Raw genomic sequence first — 26,471 nt, forward strand, 5'->3', positions numbered from 1 at the left:
CTCAAAGTTGCGGGTGGCAGGGGCCGCAAGATCCTCATTATATGCCCATGAGTCTTATTCGCATTTCTGTAACTAGGTTTAGAGGCTAGAGTGCAATTACTTGTAATACATCAATGCACTGAATGCAAACTAAATGTCATATATTAATAACTGCGACAATTATTTGTGTTTTACTGTCTTAATCGGATCGAAACGTTGAAAGCGTATTCACCAGACGCGATTCACAATTTTGGAGCTTCTCCAGTGGTTGAGTTGGCAATGCCTCTTTGCTGTACAATATTGTTATTGAGATCACTGTCATTGGCACATCCACCAGAAGACAGACATGGCCTGGCTTATTGTTGTCAGCTTTCCTGACGGATATTCTGCCTTTGCTCGAAACGTGAAGACTTAAGGTGAATTCAAACATTCCATATGGCGAAAATTTGATGTTTCTATTCTTCCAGCTCTAACATACAAATAACAGTTACAATAAGCGGCAGAAAAGCGCCTGTGAACCAACAGTTAATGATGCAATCATAAATAATGGAATCTGACAAATTCCATCTGTCATCTACTTTTTCATCTTCACAGCACCGCAGTATGAACTCAAGGGTTTCATAGAATACCTATACTTAATTTTGTTGCGATCGTTTTCAATGACAGTAGGGGAGGAGCAAAACCATCTGACTTGAAACATACTTTTCCAGCGGGATTTGAATCTTTGGCTACAGCCGCAGTAGCACGTCCAGTGAGGTATTAAGAATGTGAGCAATCACTCATTGCTACAGTATAGGCTAGGGCAGAGAGAAGCAGGTTTCCGACAAAGTAAACGATGGTAGACACTGTCGCTGTCACTTATTAAACAGGAATTGTTCAGAAAATTACAACTATATCTACTGAAATGAGTGGGTTGATGCAGCTCCAGTCCGGCACCATCACTGAGTTGCCAAACATTTTCCGAATAGCACTTATGATACAAATGTGTGTGTGTGTGTGTGTGTGTGTGTGTGTGTGTGTGTGTTGGCTCGAGCACTATGGGACTTAACATCTGTGGTCATCAGTCCCCTAGAACTTAGAACTACTTAAACCTAACTAACCTAAGGACATCACGCACATCTATGCCCGAGGCAGGATTCGAACCTGCGACCGTAGCAGTCCCGCGGTTCCGGACTGCGCGCCTAGAACCACTAGACCACCGCGGCCGGCTGTGTGTCTGTTCTTAGGACATTTCCGAAAGAACAGACACTGCGAATCGAAATAGACAGACTTCTTAATCAATTAAAGATTGAAGGACAGATGTCCAGGCTGTCATGGGCATTAAAATAGAACAACAGCGTCAGATGAAAATTTGTGCCTGACCAGATTCGAACCCGGATTTACAAAATTTTAATACCAAAATACTGCATCTCGGTTCTTACAACAGTGCAATAGGTGCGCACTGGTTAGATGTAACTGAAGAGAGACTCCAACTCGGATTGTAGTTAAGAGCGAATCCCAAGCGCATGGCCATGAACAATTGGGAGCGGAAACTTAATGTCATCAGAACCTTGTTGAAGGACCATGACATGCGATCGTTAGACCGACTGCACAAAGTTCAGATTATAAATACATACATACTTAGAAAAATATATTACGTCGGAACAGTCTTACCGATACTGCAGGGCACTGCACATAAAAATATAAGCTGTAGCCTCGTGGTATGTGTGGAAACAAAATATCATCAAAGTATCCTTCGACACGGCAACTTTGCAGAGGCAAAACGCCACTAAGACAGGCATCATGAAACTTCTGTTCCTCTCGTTAGATCCTGGGGATAGGAACGCTCCTGTTAATGTAGCACGCCAGCCTAGATTACGTCCGAAAGTACTATGGCGATTGGAGCTGTATAAGACTTCCACGGGCACAAACCAACACTAGAACCGTTTATCATTATATTACCAGACATCGTCTTCACAAACCAATTCCGGTAACTTAACCTACAAAAAACTGGAGGAACGTCTGGAAAAATATCAACAATAAAATTATACCAACTAGAGTAAGTGCCGTATGGTGCGACTTTGTAAACGAAACCATACCCACAGCGGAACGATTATGGAAAATCAAATTGAGACCATCTCCATACGGCGACAAATGACGGCTTGTAGAAACTGTAGTGCACATCTTCTCATGTGAAAATAGAATCAGAATTTGGAACTGGACTAGGAAGAAATTAGCACTGTCAATAGAACCGCAGAAAGTCAAATACCGATAACTGAAGCTTTACAACCCGACTGGAAATGTTACCTGTCCGCAAAGAATAACAGTTATTCGTGGCTTCTGGGACAGTTTGTGTTTTACGTCATAACAAACAAAACTTAGTAGAGTACATGTTCTATATTGCAGTAGAACATTTTAAGCTGAAGAAGAATTACAAATATAAGGAATGGTTTTAAATTTTTTATCTACTGCTTTATGTGGGCTACAAAGAGGTGGGCAGTTTTATTCATTAGAAGAGGAATACTAATCTTTCACTTTTCTTATTCCTGGAATATTCTTTTACGTTGGATCTAAAATCAGAACTGTTCTAATTTGGCTAAACCCCACCGGATCCGAAATTTCTTTTATTTGTTGAAAAATATATGGCTTCCTTACAGACCTCATATGCATCCAGTGCACAATAAATTAAAATGTGAATATATTTCTGAATGAATGGTTGTTATGTATTTTTACGTCACCCTTTCCATTGTTATAAGTTATGTTCTACAAGGAACGCACGCCATTGGAGGTCTGGAGCCGAGCGACCGCTACAGTCCCAGGTTCAAATCCTGCCTCGGGCATGGATGTGTGCGATGTCCTTAGTTTAGTTAGGTTTAATTAGTTCAAAGTTCTAGGCGACTGATGACCTCAGAAGTTAAGTCACACAGTGCTCAGAGCCATTTGCACCATACCTTTGTGCCGGCGCTAACCAATGTCATATACATGCGAATTAGATTGTAGTTCATATTTAGTCAAATAACGAATGGTCAGTATACAAGTATGCAGGCCGGGGTGGCCGAGCGGTTCCAGGCGCTACAGTCTGGAACCGCGCGACCGCTACGGTCGCAGGTTCGAATCCTGTCTCAGGCATGGATGTGTCTGATGTCCTTAGGTTAGTTAGGTTTTGGAGAGAATGCTTAATAACAGTAATAGGCCACCCAGCGAAGAGAAGATTCCACGTATTGTCTCAAGTTCTTGCAGTCTGATATTAATGCAGTTCCGATACTTTCACACTAACGGGTTCTTTTGGCTATCGAGATACTCATATGGGAATCATAAAAGTGTAATTGCTAGAACGCTCAACTACCTTAATAACACCTCATTCTGGATTGAATACGACTCGGAAAGCGACGTTAATTTGACGTTTTCATCATCTCCTGACGTCTCACTGAATGAGGTCTGAAGTGCACGCACAGTTGTGTTGCCTGCCGCAAGGATTCTGTGAAGTGTTGTGGCAGCTGGCAGTCATTGCTGAATACACACATGTGCAAATATCCTCACTGCTCTAGCGGAACTCGTCTTTGTTGCATTTTTTCCATACCGTAATTATCACAATAACATAAGGCTTGTTCTGCTGAAGAACTTGATGCCCACAAGTCCTTAAATAAGAATCTCCTAGCGGGAGTAATACATGAAAGGAAACAGACTGTTGGACAAAAGAATGGACAGCTCCCTGCTTTTGGTGTTTCCGATAGCGCCTACGATAAGAATCTGGTGTCATATTATGCTTCAGAACTCTAAACTGTTTATTTTTTTTACTTCATACTAAAACAAAAGTTGTGATATGAGATGACTTATATGCTTCTCAGGAACTTTAATTTTTCGTGTTTATTTTCTCACTTCATATTAAAACAAGGGCGTTAATAAGAGAAGAGGAAATGAAATATACGCTTCCAAGACATAATATTTCCTTGTGTGCTATTACTGCATACATGAAAGCTCTGCAGTTAATTTTTGTATGTCGGATAAATTTTGGTATCACCTCACATTCCTTTGTGGGAAGGTTCCTATTTTCTTGGGATTCAAATAGAGTGGACATTTCATCACTGGTTAATATTCTGTTGACTAATGACATGATACCCGTTGCAATTGCTCCATGGCATTTGTGAGTAGAGTCTAACGTTGGTTACTATAAGAACACGCAGGCAGTGATATCCGCTCACTGCAGTCAGAGCCAAGGTGATTTCTTTCTGTTTAGGGCGAAGCGTCTGCTGCAGTGTCCACGCTCAGCCAACATAAACAAATCGCGGCGGCATTGGGCACTGCTAATCGCTGCACTTGTCGCGAGCCTCGACAGCAAGAGCGCACTGTCTCTGCTAACGACACTGTGGAGTTAATACATCTTACTTAACGTAATACGCAGGATATGGGATGGGTAAAAATTCAGTTTGTAACTTCCCATCACATTAAAATACTTTACAGTCATATTTGGTGCAATATTTATTGTTGGTTGTCTCTCTAATTTTAATAGTGTTGACTCAGATTGTGCGTTAACACGAAAACACACACACACACACACACACACACACACACACACACACAGTCATTGATTCCAGTGAGGGTGACAAGTACTGTGTGTTGAACAACACATGCACCAGTCAGTTCCTCAGTTGGCGTTGAGTGGGTGAGATTGTTCAATTAAATTACATTGCAAGAATTGGAAGAAGGGGACTGAAAGTAAATGGACTTGTTGTATGCTAAAGAGCTGCGACAAAGCAAAGCTTGACCGATTATCAGATAATTGTCCACACGGGTTTTGTGGATGAGTATACTTTTAGTAACCAACCCACCCACGATCATTACGTAAGATTTCTCGAGGGCGTAGGGGAATTTATTTCATTAAGTCGTCGACAGTGTAGCGTGATGGTTTACTTCCCACCATACGTTTTCTATATTCGTCCAAAGGTCGCTTGCATTTGTAGGGACATATGGCCATGACCTTGTTATTTAAATAACGTATTTGTAATAAGCACATTGGATTATTATTTTCCACAGTGTTTAAGAATTCAGGCCCTGTCATAGATAAGTGATCTGGATTCAACAGTCCGATTAAGAATGTGGTTCACCCAGTCTATCATATCATGAGAGTTGTAGTCGGATATCCAAATTAAGACTGACTGGCTGAATCCGATTAGGACGATCTTGTATCGAAATGAAATTACCGAAATCTGATAATTTGAATGTCTGTACTGCAACAATGCTGCGCACATAAATTCCTATGATGGAGTAACAGCTAGCAACTGTCTAAGAAAAAGTGAGAAATATGTCGACTAGCAGCAATGTAACGTAATTATAACCTATATTCATCTGATGGAAAAATGGAATCGAACAATACACATCTATTTCAGTGGTGGGAAGATACTCCATATCAGATTTGCTGATGATATAATGACAATAATAATAACAATAAAAATCCAGTGTGGCCGAGAGGGAAAACCCTCCCCCATATGGGTGGTACCGAGGAAATCAAATACTTGGGATGAACCAAATACTAACACAGTCCTGGACGGCTACTCAATCCGTTGAACCCAAAATCCAGACACATCTGATTGAAAATCACCGCTACTCTGGTCACCGTCTGTTATCTCAATAAGCTTGGCTGAAAATATTTGCTTCCAAAGGCTTCAACACCCTCTGGTCCTGTCTGGTCCCGGTATCACCCAGGCCAAACCAATGAAACACAAGAAAACATGAACTATGCAAGCAAAGGTAACTTTACCCCAGGTGGTACACAACCTGGCCACCGACAGGCGGCAGTTGGATTTTCGCACTCTGGGGAGTCCAGGTTAGCGCGGCAAAGAATATCGAAGATCTCTGGTAAATTTCCCTACAAGCAGAAAACATTCATTTAAAAACTAAACATCGATACATTGATCCAAACAAGAAACCTCAATAATCCCACAAAAGAAAACGACCGCCAAAAAATTCTCATCCTTGCTCTTCATGAACCACGATTAATTGACAATTAAAACTTGCATTACGGAAACCATTGCATCTTCAAGAGAAAAATACAACAAAAGGTAGCGAAAGGCGTACCAATCTTCGGCACTGCATTTCTCGATCTATCATCAACTCTGTCAAAGAAATCGCATCCATCAACAATCGACTTATGACTATGCTCATTCAGAGCCCCTATAAAAGATATTCACTTGAAAATACTATGAGCAAAATTCACCAAGATGACGTGAAAATACTAATGGGAGACTTCAACTCTGTATTTGGGACAGAAAAAAACCTGTAGAAAAATCATTGGTACAAATTCAGTACACCGAAACGCTTAGACCAATGGCACACGTCTGACTGACATTTGCCAACAATTCAACCACAAAAGAATGTCTTCCCACTTTAGGAAGTAGCCTGTTCCCAAGAAAGATGTTTGGCCACCAGGTGCAAGCTGCTTTCGTTTGCCTTTCGAGACTCGCTGAAAGCCAGATTTTTAATTCTTTTGCAGCTTAGCTTCAAGCAGGCAGATACAAACGCAATAAGGGAATCGTAAGACAGCGCTTAGCAAAATGCGCCTTGCTACTTTCAGTAACCCTTAGTGTCAGAGCGAAAACCTTACGGTACTGCCAAATTCATAATGACGACATATTTTTTGTTGTTGTGAATACATAATTATATCTATGAAATGCCACATTTTCATAATAATTGCGAATGATACAGGTAATGAAGTAAATACAGATCTTTTCGAAGTCATAAGTCGGTAATGTCCTACTAATTCGTGTTAAAATAGGCTCAATCGTCTTACAGATACTTAATGCTTTATTAAGATAGTCTGCCGTCGTGATGTTTCTGTAGTATGCTGAATTTAATTTGTATTAGTACAGTGAATATTTTAATTGGATTTTCCATTAGTTTACTAAACACAACAGTAATCATCAAAGAGAAATTAATCAGCAAAAGAATTTTCTTTCACGATGTCTAAAACGATCTGACAATGCTTTAGTTGTTTACAAATTCTACGCCAGTAGAAACCTACTGGTTCCAACGATATCATTATACCAGAGTAGTTTTAAGAGTATTTTCGTCTAGAAATGAACTGCGTTGACGGTTGATCGATCAAGAGCGGAAAAGGTAAAACTTTACGAATATATGACGAGAGTGACAAGTGCTTGAGAGAGGACTTCTCTATCGATACAAGTGCCTGAGAGACGACTTTAATTTCAGTCTCCTGGATAGTTTTGTTTCTCAAATCAAGAAGTGCGTTATCATGCAGTAGCACATGTGATGTAGTTGTGTTGCTCGATTTTCTTACGCTGAGACCGAAAGGTGTCTCAGTTGTTGGCAACAAATTCCAGCTGTGTTGCACACAGCCCTTGGGGCAGAATTTGTAGCCCAAAACACACTTTTGGAGCTATCAGATGTAAAATATTATGTTCACACAACTCTTTGCTCGAGTTTATGTCTTTTGGAGGGGCTCAGCCTTTCATTTCTTCTTAGGAAGTTAATGATAAAGGCATCATAACACGTCACCAGTAACAGTACTGCATATGAATGCTCAATAAGCGACCTGATGACGTTCAATAATAGTCACTCCGTTGACTTTTGTTGTTTCGAATTAGAGCATGCAGTACTCCTACACCAGACTTCTGAACTTTGCCTGTTGAATGCAAATGTCGCATGATGGTAAAATGGTGATCTATCACATATGTCAGTAGTCGAGACTTCCTTAATGTGGAAAATCATTCATGTCAGAACGATCTTTGTTGAAACAAGAATAACTTTTTCTAGTGTTTTTTTCCCAAAAGCACTCGCTCCACACACAATTCAAATCTTTCTAGCTGCCTCCTCTGCATTCACCCCTCTGTTATACCAAAAGTAAACGTTGTGTTGCAGATGTTACACCTATTTCCACTTGCGACTCAATTTTACAATGCTTAACCGTAGTTCATGATTTTCAAGTATGCAAAACCCAATGCTTAACTGCAAGATGACAAGTGAAACTTCAAATTCGAAAATGACAGTTGATACATGCACTGACAGCGTGGCGCCGCGTTCACATGGGTGGCGCCGGATTTCAGGCGGCGCGGCGGGTGGCGTCTGGCCGGTGGCCGGTAGCCGCTGCAGCGCGAGGAAACGTTCGAGCGTTAGCTGTTATGATCGCGGCTACCATAATATGAAAATAATGTGACTACTATGTTCATAGTAGGCAGGTCAAGAATGCATTCCATATGGACTAAAGGTCCCAGAGAATGCCATGAAACCATTCCCCAGACAATAATATTGTCCCCTGTTGCCTTATGTTTGTACTATCCTAATGTCCAGCCAACCCATGTAGCAGAAAACTTGATTCTTCAAAGCCACTAGACTCGCATTCAGGATGATCATGCAGAGTTAGGTTTTTTATTTTTTATTTATTTTTTTAAATCACTTAACGCAAATGCAGTTATGCATCCCCTGATAAGGACACAGACTATTTATATCTATATCATTTTCAATTTTGACCATGTATTCTGGCTTTAATGACCTTCTCATTGTTGGAACATTAAATCACAGTCTTTGTTTTGCAAGAGATTACCCATTTGCAAAGTTGTAGCAGTACAGATACAATATCGTCAAGCAAACTGATGTCTTTTCTAGAATAAGTTTTTCACTCTGCAGCGGAGTGTGCGCTGATATGAAATATCCTGGCAGATTAAAACTGTGTGCCGGAGTGAGACTCAAACTCAGGACCTTTGCCTTTTGTGAGCAAGTGCTCTACTGACTGAGCTACCCAAGCATGACTCACAACCCATCCTCACAGCTTCAATTCTACCAATACCTCATCTCCTACCTTCCAAACTTCACAGAAGCTCTTCTGTGAACATTGCAGAACTAGCACTCCTGCAAGTAAGGATATTGTGGAGACATGGCTTAGACACGGCTGGGGGATGTTTCCAGAATGTGATTTTCACTCTGTAGCTGAGTGTGTGCTGGTATGAAACTTGCTGCCAGATTAAAACTGTGTGCTGGACTGAGACTCAAACTCGGGATCTTTGCTTTTCGCAGGCAAGTGCTCTACCGCCTGAAGTTTGAAGTATGTTTTGGAGAAAAATACACTCCTGGAAATGGAAAAAAGAACACATTGACACCGGTGTGTCAGACCCACCATACTTGCTCCGGACACTGCGAGAGGGCTGTACAAGCAATGATCACACGCACGGCACAGCGGACACACCAGGAACCGCGGTGTTGGCCGTCGAATGGCGCTAGCTGTGCAGCATTTGTGCACGCCACCGTCAGTGTCAGCCAGTTGGCCGTGGCATACGGAGCTCCATCGCAGTCTTTAACACTGGTAGCATGCCGCGACAGCGTGGACGTGAACCGTATGTGCAGTTGACGGACTTTGAGCGAGGGCGTATAGTGGGCATGCGGGAGGCCGGGTGGACGTACCGCCGAATTGCTCAACACGTGGGGCGTGAGGTCTCCACAGTACATCGATGTTGTCGCCAGTGGTCGGCGGAAGGTGCACGTGCCCGTCGACCTGGGACCGGACCGCAGCGACGCACGGATGCACGCCAAGACCGTAGGATCCTACGCAGTGCCGTAGGGGACCGCACCGCCACTTCCCAGCAAATTAGGGACACTGTTGCTCCTGGGGTATCGGCGAGGACCATTCGCAACCGTCTCCATGAAGCTGGGCTACGGTCCCGCCCACCGTTAGGCCGTCTTCCGCTCACGCCCCAACATCGTGCAGCCCGCCTCCAGTGGTGTCGCGACAGGCGTGAATGGAGGGACGAATGGAGACGTGTCGTCTTCAGCGATGAGAGTCGCTTCTGCCTTGGTGCCAATGATGGTCGTATGCGTGTTTGGCGCCGTGCAGGTGAGCGCCACAATCAGGACTGCATACGACCGAGGCACACAGTGCCAACACCCGGCATCATGGTGTGGGGAGCGATCTCCTACACTGGCTGTACACCACTGGTGATCGTCGAGGGGACACTGAATAGTGCACGGTACATCCAAACCGTCATCGAACCCATCGTTCTACCATTCCTAGACCGGCAAGGGAACTTGCTGTTCCAGCAGGACAATGCACGTCCGCATGTATCCCGTGCCACCCAACGTGCTCTAGAAGGTGTAAGTCAACTACCCTGGCCAGCAAGATCTCCGGATCTGTCCCCCATTGAGCATGTTTGGGACTGGATGAAGCGTCGTCTCACGCGGTCTGCACATCCAGCACGAACGCTGGTCCAACTGAGGCGCCAGGTGGAAATGGCATGGCAAGCCGTTCCACAGGACTACATCCAGCATCTCTACGATCGTCTCCATGGGAGAATAGCAGCCTGCATTGCTGCGAAAGGTGGATATACACTGTACTAGTGCCGACATTGTGCATGCTCTGTTGCCTGTGTCTATGTGCCTGTGGTTCTGTCAGTGTGATCATGTGATGTATCTGACCCCCAGGAATGTGTCAATAAAGTTTCCCCTTCCTGGGACAATGAATTCACGGTGTTCTTATTTCAATTTCCAGGAGTGTATGTTGAACATCATTGGTCATAATGTGGGTATTTTAAAGTAATCTGTATGATATTTGGGCAACAACAGGGATTCACAAAAATTCATGTTACTTTTGTGAGTGGGGTAGCTAGACAGGAGACTAAAATTGGAAACAAAGACAATGTCCCAAAAGAGAAAGTTTAAAACCAGGTAATAAGAACATAATATGGGGTAGCCTAATGGATCCTAAGAAAATTCTTGTGCCACCTCTTCAAATAAAACGTGATGTAATGAAACAGTATGCGAAAACTCTTGATCCAGATGGTGATAGTTTTAAACATCTGAGTGACAAAGTTCCTGCTCTGTCTGAAAATCCGAAATTACAGAAGGAAACTTTGTGGGTCCTCAAATCCGAGCTCTTTAGAGAAAGAAAATTTGAAGCTGCTATGACTTTTAAAGAGTAAAGTGCTTGAAATGCATTTAAAAAAGTTATGGACAATTTTCTATGAAACAATAAACATCCAGATTATGTCTAAATTGTGAACAAGATGCTACAGAAGTTGAAAACATTGGACTGCAACATGAGTTTCAAATGAAACTTTCTGTTTTCACATTTGGGCGTATTGTCTGACAGCCTGGGGCAGTTAGTGAGGAACATGGACAGAATTTCCACCAGAATATTCCGGAAGTGGAGAGGAGATACCAAGGATGATGGAATACTTCAGTGATAGCACCTTACTGCTGGACGCTGTGGAAAAGTACAAGGAAGAATCTAAGAGAGAAACATTTGATACCAATTGAACAAGACTTCATCCATGTGATATTTGTGAAGTGAATGGGAATGTGAAATTTGTTAATAAAAACCTCTGAAGTTCATTTGTAAGTCTTACACAAATCATAATGCTTTTTGAAGAAAATATGTGAATATTTCTTTCTTGGTTTGTCTAAAATCCTGATGTGATGGAGGAAAATGAAAGTCATTTATGAATTCAGTGATGTTGACATATTAAGAATCACCTTTACTAACAAAGAGATAGAGGGGCTGGCCAGTACTTACCTCAGCTCAGTACAGCCGATAGATACAAAAAACAGAATAGAAAATTTACGTTCCTAGCTTTCGGAACTTTGTTCCTTCATCAGGGAGGAGAGAGGGGAAAGAAAGGGAAGAAGGGAAAGTGGATTCAGTTACTTTCAACCCAGGTTATGAAGCAATAGGGAAAGGAAAACAGGGAGGGTAGCAAGGATGGAGGCATGGTTGTCAGAGGGAAGCCAAAGATCTGCTGTACTGGGCTGAGGTAAGTACTGGCAAGCCCCTCTATCTCTTTGTTAGTATTTGTTTCACATCTTTATATGAGATTTTCCATTAATCATAAGAATCACCTTTCAAACGTAAAACAGCTCTCAAGAGGTTTTTAATTGTAGTCTAGCGCAATCATTATGGCAGTAATTTTATTTTCACTTTTGATGTGACTGCCACCTATGTATCTGTTTCAGCTATTGTGTAGATATGCTTTCCTCTATCAAAACATGTCAGTTTCTCAGGTTTGTTTAATTTTTTAGTATTATAATTCACCTTTTATGTGGCTGGAAATGTATGAAACATGGCAGAAGAGCAAGACTAAAACTTCGAAGTCCCTAATATCGAGATCACCTGGATCTTAACTCAACTGAACATCTGTTGATCTATCTCAACACTCAACACTCTTTGAATAACTGTAGAAAGCACTGCAAGCATCTTGCGATCAGATATCAGTTGATCCAGATGTTTAAACTGGAAATAACATTTATTTTGAATACTAACAGACATTCACAATAATGTGATTTGGTGAAGTATGTCATTCTGTGTGCATCCCCTTTCTGGTTCAAAGAAGAAAGAAAGCTCAAAAGCCCAGTAGTAATCAATATTATTTCTGCACTTATCTGTTGCTCATAATTTACCTCAGTCATTATTTCCACTGTACATTTATTGGGGAAACAAGAAACATTAAAAAGTGAGAAATAAGTCTACTCAGACAACTGATTACAAACTAGCTGTGTGATGAAATAATAAGTTCAGTCTCAATACTAACATTTGACTTTGAACTTCTGAACATCAGTGTTGTGTGGTGCATCTTGACTTTGTGAGCTGGACAAGGAATCAATTTTTACTGGTGTGTATTCTCCAGAACTGCTGGTCAATGCCTGTTTTATCATTTCATTTGAGTCATCAGTTGGATGTATTAGTTTTATTAAAATGTCCATAGCTTTGTCCTTCACTGTCTCTGAAACAATATATCAGAATAGATAAGCAAAATTATCGGGTGCAATACACAGCATAAATAGTATGTGATGCTTTCATTCACCTTCTTTTTCCTTGGCAGTGTACCCAAAACCTTCATATTTTCCCTTAGAGTTAACAGAAGAACCAAGTCCTGTCAACTGTTTCTTCTTTGTCGAATCGGAAGTTGAAGTCATATGTTTCTCCTCATCCTCATTTATACGGTCAGCGTCAAATAAAATCTCTAGAAGCTCCTAAAGATGAAAAGTTCAGTAACTATGTTTAAATTATAATATAACAATAATCATGTTGAGGATAGAAGACAATCTTGTTACAAGTTGTCAAAACGTGAAAAAAATGAAGAATATCTGGCAAATATGAAAAAGTACAGAGGGATCCTCAAAATCAAATTTAAATCTCTACTGTCAAAAAAATTACTAATTAAGGTGGAATAAAGGCTTGATGCCAAACTGGCAAATTGTAAATCTGGTCCCCTCTCCAGCTGTGCCCCCGCATCCCAGCAATGGCTCTATATCTCAACCATGGGCAAGGGGAAAAAATCCAGAAAACTGTTCCATTATCATTAACATTTGATAAAAATTATACACAATAGACTTTATAAACTCTTAGTACAGAACAACATACTCAGCTGCAAACACCCACTTTCAAAAAGAACTATCAACTGAACATGTTATACTTACCTTGACATGATGTACTAGACTCACAAAATCAGAAATTATGACCACTGGGAATATTTTTCAACATAATTAAGGCATTTGATTGCATGAATGACAACTTCCTCATGCAAAGATTAAGAAATTATGGCAATGGAAGGTCTTTGGTAGAACATAGATACTGGAAGGAGTAAAGGTAACAACTCGCCATACAACCGAGTAGCTGAGTTGTTGATAGGCACATGAACAAAATTTAAAACACTGCTGTGCTTTTGGGCAACATCCTTCTGGAGAGTTAACTACAGATGGTTCATATATTTACGCAGCTACACTGTCCCAGCCAACTGAGTGAAGAGTTGTACCAGGTATCAGGTGAAATGGGTGAGGGGAGAAACAGCTGCAGGGGTAGGGAAGGTAGGCTGACAGTTGGAAAGAAAAGCAGCGTGCATGGGTACAGGAATGTAAAACCAGTTTGGTAACTCCGATAGAGGCATGGGAGATGTGTATGGTGCAAAATGACATGGAGAATTGGACAAGCAGGCAAGGGGTGGGATAAAACACAGGAAGAGAGACAGGATGATGTAGAATGAGTGAGAAGAGGGGGGGCAAGGCATAGGGACAGAGTGAAGGTGGGTGTGGGACAGGGCCAAGAGGAGATTGAGGCCAGGAGGATTGCAGGATCGAAAGGTATTCTGTAAGCACAATTCCCATTTATGTAGTTCAGAGAAGCTAATAATGTGAAGGGGGGATCTAGGTGGCAGAGATTGTGAAGCAGCCTCTGAGATAAGCATGTTATGCTCAGCGAAGCGTTCTGTCACTGGGTGATCAACTTTACTCTTGGCAACAATTTGGCAGTGGCCATTCGTTCGGGTGGACAGTTGATTGGTGGTCACACATACATATAAAGCTGTGTAATAGCTGCAGTGGAGATAGTATAAAATATGACTGCTGTCACAGTTGGCAATGCCTCTGATGAGATAGGATACGCTTGTGCTGGGACTGGAATAGAAAGTGTTGGATGAGTGCACAGTGCCTAGCTTGGGAATATACACTATGTGGTCAAAAGTACCCGGACACCCTCAAAACATATATTTTTCATATTAGGTGAATTGTGCTGACACCTGCTGCCAGGTACTCCATATCAGCGACATCAGTAGTCATTAGACATCGTGAGAGAGCAGAATGGGGCGCTCCACGGAACTCACAGACTTCGAATGTGGTCAGGTGATTGGGTGTCACTTGTGTCCTACATCTGTACGTGAGATTTCCACACTCTTAAACGTCCCTAGGTTCACTGTTTCCAATGTGATAGTTAAGTGGAAACTTGAGGGGACATGTACCGCACAAAAGCATACAGATCGACCTCATCTGTTGACTGACAGAGACCACCAAAAGTTGAACAGGTTGTAATGTGTAATAGGAAGACATCTATCCAGACCATTACACAGAAATACCAAATTGCGTCGAGATCCACTGCAAGTACTATGACACTTAGGCGGAGGCGAAAAAACTTGGAATTCATGGTCGAGTGGTTGCTCATAAGCCACACATCATGCTGGTAAATGCCAAACGATGCCTCGCTTGGTGTAAGGAGCATAAACATTGGATGACTGAACAGTGGACAAACGTGGTGTGCAGTGATGAATCACGGTACACAATGTGGTGATCCGATGGCAGGGTGTGGGTATGGCGAATGCCCAGTGAATGTCATCTGCCAGTGCGTGTTGTGCCAACAGTAAAATTCGGAGGCAGTGGTGTTATGGTGTGGTCATGTTTTTCATGGAGGGGGCTTGGACCCCTTGTTGTTTTGCTTGGCACTATCACAGCACATGCCTACACTGATGTTTTAAGCCGTTCTTGCTTCCCACTGTTGAAGAGCAATTCAGGGATGGCGACTGCACCTTTCAAATGATCAAGCACCTGTTCATAATGCACAGCCTGTAGCAGAGTGGTTACACAGCAATAACATCCCTGTAATGGACTGGCCTGCACAGAATCCTGACCTCCCTATATAACACCTTCGGGATTCTTTTAGAACGCTGAATTCATGCCAGACCTCACCGGCTGACATCGATACCTCTCCTCAGTGCAGCACTCCATGAGGAATGGGCTACCACTACCAAAGAAACCTTCCAGCACCTAACTGAACGTGTGCCTGCAAGAGTGGAAGCTGTCACCAAGGCTAAGGGTGGGCCAACACAATACTGAATTCCAGCATTATCGATGGAAGGCACCACAAACTTGTAAGCCATTTTCAGCCAGGTGTCCAGATACTTTTGATCACATAGTGCATGTAGTATAAGGATGGTCTAGGATATTTCCTATATTAGATGGGTGGTGGAATGCCACTTTGTAAGAGATGACAAGGATTGTGGGTAGGTTGTTCCTTATTTCTGGGCGTGATGATAAATAATCAAAGCCCTGACAAAGATTTGGTTAAGCTGTTCCACTCAGGTGTGACAGGGACATAATGAGAGTGGTGCTCCTTTACATTTTGTTCATAGGCATGGCCAGAGGATTAGAGGCATGTGTGTTCATGGCACAGAAGATCTGTTTGTGGCTTATTATTATTATTATTATTATTATGATTAGTAGTAGTAGTAGTAGTAGTAGTAGTAGTAGAAAAAACTCAGAGATCCTTGGTAGAAAAACAGCATCAGATAATCAGATACATCGATTATTTCAACAGAGTAAACAGAAAACCCAGAGATGAGAAGCTCAAAATATTAGCTGACAACTGCCGGAGTATTTACAGTAATGTCGCAGAGCTCATGTCTTCCACAGAAATCAGTTGCCCCCCCACATCATATTCGTGACAGAGAGTGGGCTGAAACCCGAAGCAGAGAACAGAAAAATCATCAAAAACATGTGGATCGTATATTGGATAGGTGGATTAGATTCTCCACAAGGAGGAATGTCTACAGTGATGAACAAAGTTTTAAATCTAACAAGTTTCAAAATTAATCCAACTGCAAAGTAATATTGAAAACAATAAGCAGAACTGGAGGAAGTAGATTAATTATTGGATATGTATAACAGCCACCAGATTCAAACACCTCAATTGTACTGTCATTAAAAGATATTATTTACTTAGCTTACAGCTCTAGGAATACAATAAAAAATGCAAGATGAAGAGACATAAATACAAATCATACATTAAACTAACAGCTGTTAAAAGCTAATATCCTATCTTTTAATCCAGTCAAGGCTTGATGGTGTAGCCATGAGCATGTTGTTTGGATCACCTGGGTAGGCTCTCAATTTATACTACTCAACAATGTGTACAGTATGGTCTGGTTTGGTGCTCCATAATCATAGGCTGGGCTGGAATGTTCACCCCATTTGTGCAGGTTTTATGGACAAACTTCATTATGTATTGGGACAGAATTTATATCCTTCTGCTTGTGCCATATGAGTTCAAAGCCCTCAGACCCACATAGAGTGTCAATAAGATATTGTACTTTACATGGAACATTTGCAGTCCAGGTTTCAAGTTATTTCTGTCAATGATGATGCTGCTATCAGCAAGCTCTTGGGCCAGTTACAGTCTGGAATTAAGTCGATTTGTTGTCAAGCCATTAATATCTTCATAGATGAAGTTGGAGATTATTAATTATTTGTGAATATCCTTTCAACTGAGCTTTTTGTCTTAACAGAGGAGGCAGTAGTAAGGATCAAACTGAGCCAAAGGCTGAGTAGTATTGTGCATTATAATCTATGCTATGAGGACAACTGGCAGGCCGCTTGAATTTGCGTGTGCAATGGCCTGATAGGCTAACTTCAATGCTAATTAATTCAGAAATGGCACAACATATTGAATTATATTCTTAACAATTATTTCTCAGTACAACCACTCCGCAAATACCTTACAAGCTATTCAGACTGTTTCTGACCACTCTCTATATGTAAAAAATGGATTTCAAAAATGTACTTGCAATATTATCAACTCGTCAAGAATTTTTGTTTTTGATGGAGTTAATGAGATTCTTAATTTATTTGGCAAAACATGATGTAGTTGCGATTTGACTGTAAATGAAGTGCTGGCATTGCTTCCTGCATTTATTCTACTGCTTTATCCCTTGAACTGCCCACACCCATCATCTGGTTATTAAATATCTTGATTTTCTGTCTGCTGTCATTTATTATTTGCCTTTGTCTTTTAATAACAAAGTATTCACATTTCTTAACTCATTTCCCACTCCATCTTTCAACTATTGCCCACACAATGTCTTTGTTCTTGGACCTGATACTCTGAGATTCATTTCGCAATCCAGACCTTTTCTGATGTCTTACTGTTTCCATAATTGATTGCTTTCTTGGAAAAGTAGCTGTAAGGCTAATGGGAATGCATCTATAAATAAACTAAATATGAAATTCACATCAATCACTTCTGTTGGAAAATTATAAGAACACCAAGAAGTGCATATTTCTAATGATATACTAGTTTTCTGACGTCTGTCATTACATTATAACTAAAACAGTAATTCAACAAAGTTTCCAAACCTGTGCATTTTTCCGCACTGCTTCATAAGGTGAAGTTCCTAATAGTGGGTGGGGTGGTCCACTATATGACGTAGCCTCCTTGATAGAAGTGTCGTGATTCCTTAGATATTTCCGGAAAGTAATATGTCCATTTCTGACTAAATGAGACATTATCTTAAGAACCTGAAATGATAAATACAAATACAACATATGACACTGCCCCCCCCCCCCTCCTCCAGTGAAAGTAGGCTTCAATCATAATGATACTCAAATACTGCACAAAGTACATAAGTGCACAAGTTAGTCTAAAACGCTTTTACTTAAATTACTAAATTAAAATGAATTATAATTTAAAATTATATGCAAATTACAACAAAGAACAACAGTAAGAATGATTGTCTATGTGTCACCATACACGCTCAGGCACATCTCCACACAGTGAAAGAAAAATACTAGTAGTCTCAACATAAATTATCGTTTCATGAAATGGAAATTAGCTACATAGTTTAGCGTAGTTATCTGTATGTTTCATGGAGCACAATTACAGCATCTTTTGGTGACATGGAATGAGTCAGTCTTTTTTAAATCATAATTCACTTCTTCAGTGAAAATTATGGCATCATGTTGATCTGTTACAGGAATGTCTTAAGCTACCTCCTCGTCTTTATTCATTCAGTGATCTATACTTAACTATGTTCAGTCCCTCCCTCCCTTCCTCCCTCTCTTAACCCCCTCTGCCCTCCCCTTAAAAAACACACATCCAGAATTTTCTATGGACTAGAAGGAGACTTCAATTTCGTTACAAAACTGCAACATTATGAAACTGGTATGTAGTAAACATCAAAGTTGCATTGCATGCTCGCATATGCAAATGGTTAGTATTTCAGTGCAACTGGGCAAATTAGGCAGGCAGAAGACCATCTACATGCTGTAACTCACAAAAGATTACACATCTGTCAACAGCCTGAATAACTACCTTCTGGAGTGCAGATCGCTGCAAGACACCCAGGAAGAGAGTCAATGAGGTTCTGGAGGGTACAAATAGGAATATGGAGCCATGCAGACTCCAGTGACATGACCAGCTGCGCCAGTTTCCTCAGTTGATGAGACCAGCTGTGCCAGTTTCCTCAGTTAATGATCCACGGTGCAAACAGCTCAATCAAGGTGACCCCAAAGACTTTCGACAAGGTTTAACCCGGGGAGTTTGGTGTCCAGGGGAGTACAGTAAACTAATCCTGGTGCCCTTAGAACCACTCGTGACACTCTGAACTGTGTGATGCACTGTATTATTCTGCTGGTATATGCCATCATGCCGAGGAAAGAACAAACTGCATATAGGGGTAGACATGGTCCCAAGAATAAGTACATCCTTATGTTGATCCAGTGTGATTTAGAACGATGAGATCATCCAGAAAATGTTACAAAAACATTCCCCAGACTACTCCCTCCTCTGGCCTGGATCCTTACAATGATTGTTGCAGAGTGTTTGCTTCCAGACAGCCATATGTCCAATGGAGTATTCAACATCATTCATGTGCAAAGAACATCTATCATCATTCAATGGACATCTAATTGCCATACTGGTGTGCAAATCCCAGCCTTTATTGTCGATAACAAGCAGTCATGGAGAAGTTTATTACTGAAATTTCGAAAGAGAAATTTCCGGCAAGAGTCGGACAACACATTACTTCATGTGATATACATCTCATGAAATGGTGATCATGTTGGAGAAATTAGAGATAATAAAGAGGCTTACCGACAATCATTCTTCCCACGCACCATTCACAAGTGGAACAAGGAAGGTGGGATCAGTTACCAGTACCAGAAAAATCCTCCCTCACACACCATTAGCTGGCTTGCAGAGTATGATGTAGATGTCAGCATGAGTTCATGAACTAGGCTCCTGCTGTGGGGGCCCACATGCAGCAATGTTCGCTGAACAGTCATTGAGGACACACTGTTGGTAGCCCCTTGCTTCACCTGGGAGGTCAGTTGCTTAACAGCTGCACGTTTATTCACACACACACACACACACACACACACACACACACACACACACACACACACCTCCACAGCTGTTGTTCGCCTTGTCATCTATGACTTGCGATGTACCACCGTTGCCTTGGTGCCAGTTTGGGCTAGTGCCATTTAGCCATGCAAGGGAATACTTTAAACAGAGTGACACACAGAAAGTTTACAAATGTAGCTGTTTTGGAAAAGCTTCCACACTTGGCCCAAAAGACAATAATCATGCCCTTTTAGATGTCAGATAAGCTGCTCCATTTTTGAATTACCCCAAGGACTGCATTGTTTTCCGAGTCCTCCTCTCTGACGTGATTTATATACCCTGCACTGCTAGCACTGCCTTCTGTGAGTGGTTACTGCATCCTCAACATATACAGCTCAAATGATAGCTGGACATGCCAAACCTGCTAACATTTTAAGCATTAAACTCACAGAGACTCATATTAAGCAATTTTAAACAAACAAACATGACCAGCTAGCACAGAAGTAGAAAGTAATGGCTTATGCCATTGTAGTGTGGGGTAGAGCGGTGTTGCACAATTTCAGCAAGACAAGAACAAAACCATTAACTTAACATAACATGAGGTTTTATTTAATCACTACTTTTCCCAACTAATGATCATTATTTTGTTAAAGAAATCTCCACCTGGGAACATGTAGCAATGTTGTCTGTCAAGCTGTGTAAATGGCACTAAGTTCATGGACAAAAATGATCATATACAAGCAGAAAACAAGCTAAATGCAGGATAAGTAATCACAACTATACAAGAGTAATGATTTTTAGCAAATCTTCAGTGCTGCTGCATAATAATCTTATTACTAGTTGCAGATCGTCTATCGAATTTACCGCTACTGTTATTAAGGTGGCAACACTTTTCTTTAAGCAAAATGAACAGTTTTGTCACACAATACCAAACACACACAACACTAATGTATTGTTATATATTGTATGTTGTATTGTTGTATATAAAAGTTGTTACAAAATAACTAAGCTTCATACATCAGCAGAGAACAATTTTTATCACGTAAGATACTGTTTGCATAGACATAAGTTCACTATATTTAAAGATTATTCACAATCTAAGCAGAATTTATTATGTCTGAGTGGATTCTGGGCCACCAATACACAATTATTATCACAATAATGACCATCAAGATTTAAGTCTGTACAAAAATTCAATTTAAAACTGCCGCTGCAACATTCCACTAATATGGCGGCTAACGTAAGACAGTCTCTTATCGATTCTCCTTCAGGTGCTGTTTTATTACTAACAAACATTGTATATTAAATCTTTTTTTGTACCTTTACTATATGCATTAACATTTAAAAGTATTTCTCTTTGTTAATCACTTATTATTTAGCATTTACCAATAAACCGTGCTGTAGATCAATAGCGGTAATGGCTGCGCTCCATTGTAGCTGATCAGAAAACTTAACATTTATATAGGATGAGAATCATAGTGAAATAAAAGTCCAAACAAAGTGGATTAATTTCAATGGCACAGAAACTCTATTTTTCAAATATTACTTAACAACATAATACAGTTTGTTACAGACCTCTGTGTTACGATACATCAATCAGGTCCAATCAGTAAGACAGTTCAAAAAAAGAGCAGGATTATTCTAGAAGAACCATAGATAACAAAAAGATTGAGATTTTCATTATCTTTTTCCAGGAGTATTGTTGAGATATCATTTCTTACAGAATATTAAATTATGTTGTTGTGACTGGCCGATCTTTCAAAGTGCCGTCGCGCAGTTACGCGTGTCCTCTACAAGTGGCGCTGTCTGCCAGCCATGTAGCAGCAGTGCCACCTAAGCGACCAGTCAGCCAGCGGCCACTACACTTGGACTCAGTTATGATTTGACTGTTAAAGTGTACACACATCTTACTCTGTTTACTTGATCTGTGACTTTCATGTATTGCGTCTTCCTTGAAATATATTTGTTCAACTTGAAGTTATTACAATTGGCAACGAGGTAGTGATTTTTCTTTTCCATCGCTGACCCACATCTTTCCATGGCTACTTTAGAGCAACTATTGCAAGGTATCATAGAACAGCAAACGCTTCTCACAAATGCGATTTGTGATTTTGTCACGGCATCAAATGCGCGGCCTCTCTCGTCGTTGTCTCTATCTACTTTTCCTCCTTACGACGAGACGGTGGAAGACTGGTCTGATTAGGAAAAATGTCTTTGACAGCACTTCTTGGCATTTCATGTCGCGGACGAACAAACATGTAAGGCTCTGTTCCTTTCATGGATTTCACCTCAAATGTATCGGTTGTTGTCGCAATTGGCTCCTTTGAAAGATCCTGTATCTTTGTCCTTTGCTGAAATGTGCTCACTTCTGTCCATCTACTTTCAAAAGCAAATGCATGTGGTAGCCTCTCGTGTTGCCTTTTATCGTTGTCAAAAACAACCGAATCAATCCTATCGCGCTTGGGATGCTGAACTTCATGGCCTCAGTAGAAAGTGTCAATTTGTTACTGAAGTTCACAAAGAATCCTACGTCGATTCCATGGTACGGGATGCTATTATCCGATCGGCGCCCGACAAAGAAGTTAGGCAACGTGCCCTTCAGTTGGCAAATAAGACTCTAGATGAAGTCCTATCCATCACTTAGTCTTTTGAAATTTCTCGCGCCGCTGGAGCGCAAATAGAGGCATGGGGCGATGTCAGGGAAATACAATCCCCGTGCGATGTTGATGAAGCGTGTGGCGTGTTCCTGCCGGCCGACGTGGCCGCAGTATGGTCCCAAGCACAGCCTCAGCCTAACCGTAAACAAACCTCTAAGAAACTGCAGCAAAACCCACGGCAACTTCTTTCATGTCCGCGGGATTTTACAAAGCATTCACAAGAAGATTGTCCACAACGTTGGGCCGTGTGTCACAAACACAAAAAAAAAAGGGTCATGTGTTATCCGTTTGCAAATGCGACCGCATACATGATGTTCACGAACATGACGCTGATTCTGATTCTGTGTTGTCTGTCAATTGTACTTCTTCCCTTTCAGGGAAGTTATTCCGCACTGTCCAAATACTTGGTCGAGATGTTCGCATGCAGGTGGATACTGGTTCTGCTGCCACTATCATCAATTCTCAGACGTATCTTCAGTTGGTTTCTCCAATCCTGTCACCTGTCACTACCCAGTTATGGACTCACAATAAATAGAAGATTTCTCTCTTGGGACAATTTGATGCTGAGGTATCTAACAAATCTGTTGTTTGCACTGTTCCCATATTTGTGGTCGACCATAGTAACGTGGAGAATCTTTTTGGTTTCGATGCCTTTCGCGTTTTTGGGTCCTCCATAGATGACTCTGTCAATATCGCCTCTGGTGCTATTCCTTATGCTCAACTGGATTCCTTGTCGATGACATTTTCGTCCATTTTTTCTCCTGGGTTAGGCCACGCAAATGACTTTGAAGCTCATATCACGCTCAAACCCACTGCTCGGCCTAAGTTTTTTCGGGCTCGGCTCACTCCTGTGGCCCTTCGTGATCAGGTCAAACGGGAGCTGGATCGTCTCACTGCTTCAGGGGTCTTGCTCCTTGTCACTTCCAGTGAGTGATCCTCCCCTGTCATTGTCGTTGCTAAGCCAAATGGTGATATTCGTCTCCGTAGCGATTTCAAAGCCACTGTAAATGCTCAATGCCTTATCCACACTTACTCTATGTCTCGACCTGAAGAACTGTTCACTAAACTTGCTGGAGGCCAGTATTTTTCTAAACTTGACCTGTCAGAAGCTTATCATCAACTTCCTCTCGACGCTGCTTCCAGGCAGTTTATGGTCCTTAACACGCCTTTCAGCCTCTATGAATACCAACGATTGCCATTCGGGGTTGCCAGCGCCCCTGCTCTCTTTCAGCGATTCTTGGAACAATTATTGCTCACTGTCCCTGGGTGTATAAATTACCAGGACGACATTGTTGTCACTGGATCCACCACCGACAAACATCTTCAAACTCTCCGCACACTTTTTCATGTCTTACAGACTGCTGGTCTTAAGTGTAATCTTCAGAAATCAAAATTTTTTCAGGCATCTATCACATACTTGGGGTTTCAACTCTCTCGGGATGGTATTCGTCCGCTTCAGCAAACTGTTGCTGCGATCAATGCCCTTCCTCGCCCTACATCTGTTAAGGAACTGCAGGCCTTCTTGGGGAAAATAGCATACTATCACAAGTTTTTACCGTCTGCTGCTTCGGTGGTTCAGCCGTTGCATTGCCTGTTACATAAACACGTGCCTTTTCACTGGTCCGCATCATGCGATGCGGCTTTCCAGAAATTGAAGACTATGCTGAAACAGGCCCCGTGCCTGGCTACTTATCGACCTGGCCAACATCTTGTTCTTGCCATGGACGCCTCTCAATAAGGGGTCGGTGCAGTCCTTGCACACTGTTTTTCTGACGGTTCTGAACAACCCAAAGCTTATGCCTCCAAAACGCTCACGGATGCCCAACAAAAGTATTCTCAAATTGAAAAAGAAGCTTTGGCCATTATTTATGCTCTTCATAAGTTTGGTGTTTTTCTCTATGGATCCAAATTTAATCTCGTTACGGATCACAAACCACTTGTTTCCTTGTTTCATCCATCAACATCACTTCCCGACAAGGCTGCACACTGCCTCCAGCGTTGGGCTCTTTACTTGTCTCGTTTCAATTATGAGATTCATTTCCGGCCGACGGCTCAACATGCGAATGCTGATGCACTGTCTCGCCTTCCCATGGGTCCTGATCTGGCATTCGATGGGTACGAACTTTTGTGTTTCCACCTGGATGTTGCCGAGCAGCGGGTTGTGGACGGGTTCCCCATCACCGGGGACTAGCTGGCGGCTGCTACGGGTTCTGACCCGACCCTCTCCCGGATTTTACGCAGTATTCAGAAGGGTTGGCCAGATCATCCATCTGCTAAGACTTCTGATCCGTTGCGGAACTATTACGCTTTGCGTTACCACCTCACGGCTAGGGATGGTGTTATCCTCCTTTCCACCAACAATGCTTCGCCACGTGTTGTGGTACCTGCGTCTTTGTGTGCTTAGGTCTTGCGCGTCCTTCACCAAGGGCACTGGGGTGTCTCTCACACAAAATCTCTGGTGCACTGTCATGTGTACTGGCCCGGCATCGGCTCTGAAATCGCACACATGGTCACTGCCTGCGGCCCTTGTGCGTCACAGGCCGCTGCCCCGAAGTCGTCTTTGTCACCGTGGCCTTCGCCTGAGAAGCCCTGGGAGCGTATTCATGCTGACTTTGAGGGACCTTTTTTGGGTACTTATTGGCTTCTCATTATTGACGCCTACTCCAACTTTCCTTTCATTGTCTGTTGCACGTCGCCTACCACCGCGGCAACCACCAATGCTGTAGCTCGCATTTTCTTTTTGGAAGGCCTTCCCTCTACTCATGTTACTCATAATGGTCCGCAATTTGCCTCTTCCGATTTTGCGGATTTTTGTGCCCGTCACGGCGTCATGCATGTCATGGCCCCTCCGTTCCATCCACAGTCAAATGGTGAGGCTGAACGACTGGTCCACACATTTAAGGCTCAGATGAGGAAACTCCTGACTTCTTCTGCTGCTGATGATGCGCTTCTCCAATTTCTGGCTTCTTACCGTTTCACCCCCATGGGCGACCACAGCCTGGCTGAGCTCTTACATAGCCAACACCCCGCATGCTACTTCATCTTCTGCGGCCTTCCACCTCACGGCTGCGGGTGCCTTCGCTTGGCCGGTTCACCGCCGATGACCTTGTATGGGTACAGGGATATGGCAGGCGGCCAAAATGGAGACCTGGCCGCATCTTACGACACTGTGGCCGACGCCTGTATGAAATCCAGATGGACACGGGTGTTGCAGTGCGTCATTCGGACCACCTTTGGCCTCGTGTGCCGGCAACGTCTGTTCCAGATGCCGCTACACCACCTTTGGCTCTACCTGACGCTCGGGATACTGGAATCTCTCATTACTCACAACGCAGTCCTCTCACCATCATATCGGTGCCAGCACAAGAACTGACGCCACCAGGAGACGTGCCCATGCAGGAACCAGATGACCATCATCTGTCGGAGCAACTCTACTCGCCTCCTTCTCCTACGGACGTGGACACATCGCCCATGTCTCCTGTTATAACGACTGGACTTCCCACAACGGGCAGATTGGTGCACGGGGCCCCAGCAGATTTGACCCCCACGTCTCCTGTCATCTCGACCCGTTATCATCGGGGACACTTCCGTTTGTATGGGAAGCCTCCTCCTCGAGACTTTAGAGCCAGTCAAACAACACCTATGGATGTTAGCAATCTACAGGCCACCTCCATCAAGACCTGTGCAAAAAATTCAAAGGGAGGAAAAGTATTGTGACTCGCCGATCTTTCAAAGTGCCGCCACACAGTTACACGCATCCTATACATGCGGCGCTGTCTGCCAGCCATGCAGCAGCCACCTAAGCAACCAGCCAGCCAGTGGCCGCTAGACTTGGACTCAGTTATGATTTGACTGTTAAAGTGTACACACATCTTACTCTGTTTACTTGATCTGTCACTTTGATGTATTGCGTCTTCCTTGAAATATATTTGTTCAACTTGAAGTTATTACATATGTCATTGACAAAAATTATTTAT

At 42.3% G+C, this 26,471-nt stretch overlaps 1 protein-coding gene across 3 annotated transcripts in view; it reads right to left on the minus strand.

Annotated features, from left to right (window-relative positions):
- Positions 1–26,471, minus strand: part of LOC124774633 (AP-4 complex accessory subunit Tepsin-like) — a 152,198-nt gene that overhangs the window by 93,824 nt on the left and 31,903 nt on the right. For all 3 annotated transcript variants that reach the window (XM_047249497.1, XM_047249498.1, XM_047249496.1), the window contains 3 exons: positions 17,851–18,012; positions 12,759–12,927; positions 12,486–12,677 (listed from right to left, as the gene is read on the minus strand). In XM_047249497.1, the coding sequence (XP_047105453.1) occupies positions 12,486–12,677; positions 12,759–12,927; positions 17,851–18,012 (523 nt within the window). The remainder of the gene's footprint in view (positions 1–12,485; positions 12,678–12,758; positions 12,928–17,850; positions 18,013–26,471) is intronic.

This window comes from Schistocerca piceifrons, chromosome 2, assembly GCF_021461385.2.
Source record: "Schistocerca piceifrons isolate TAMUIC-IGC-003096 chromosome 2, iqSchPice1.1, whole genome shotgun sequence".
In the NCBI taxonomy this organism is placed as follows: domain Eukaryota; kingdom Metazoa; phylum Arthropoda; class Insecta; order Orthoptera; family Acrididae; genus Schistocerca; species Schistocerca piceifrons.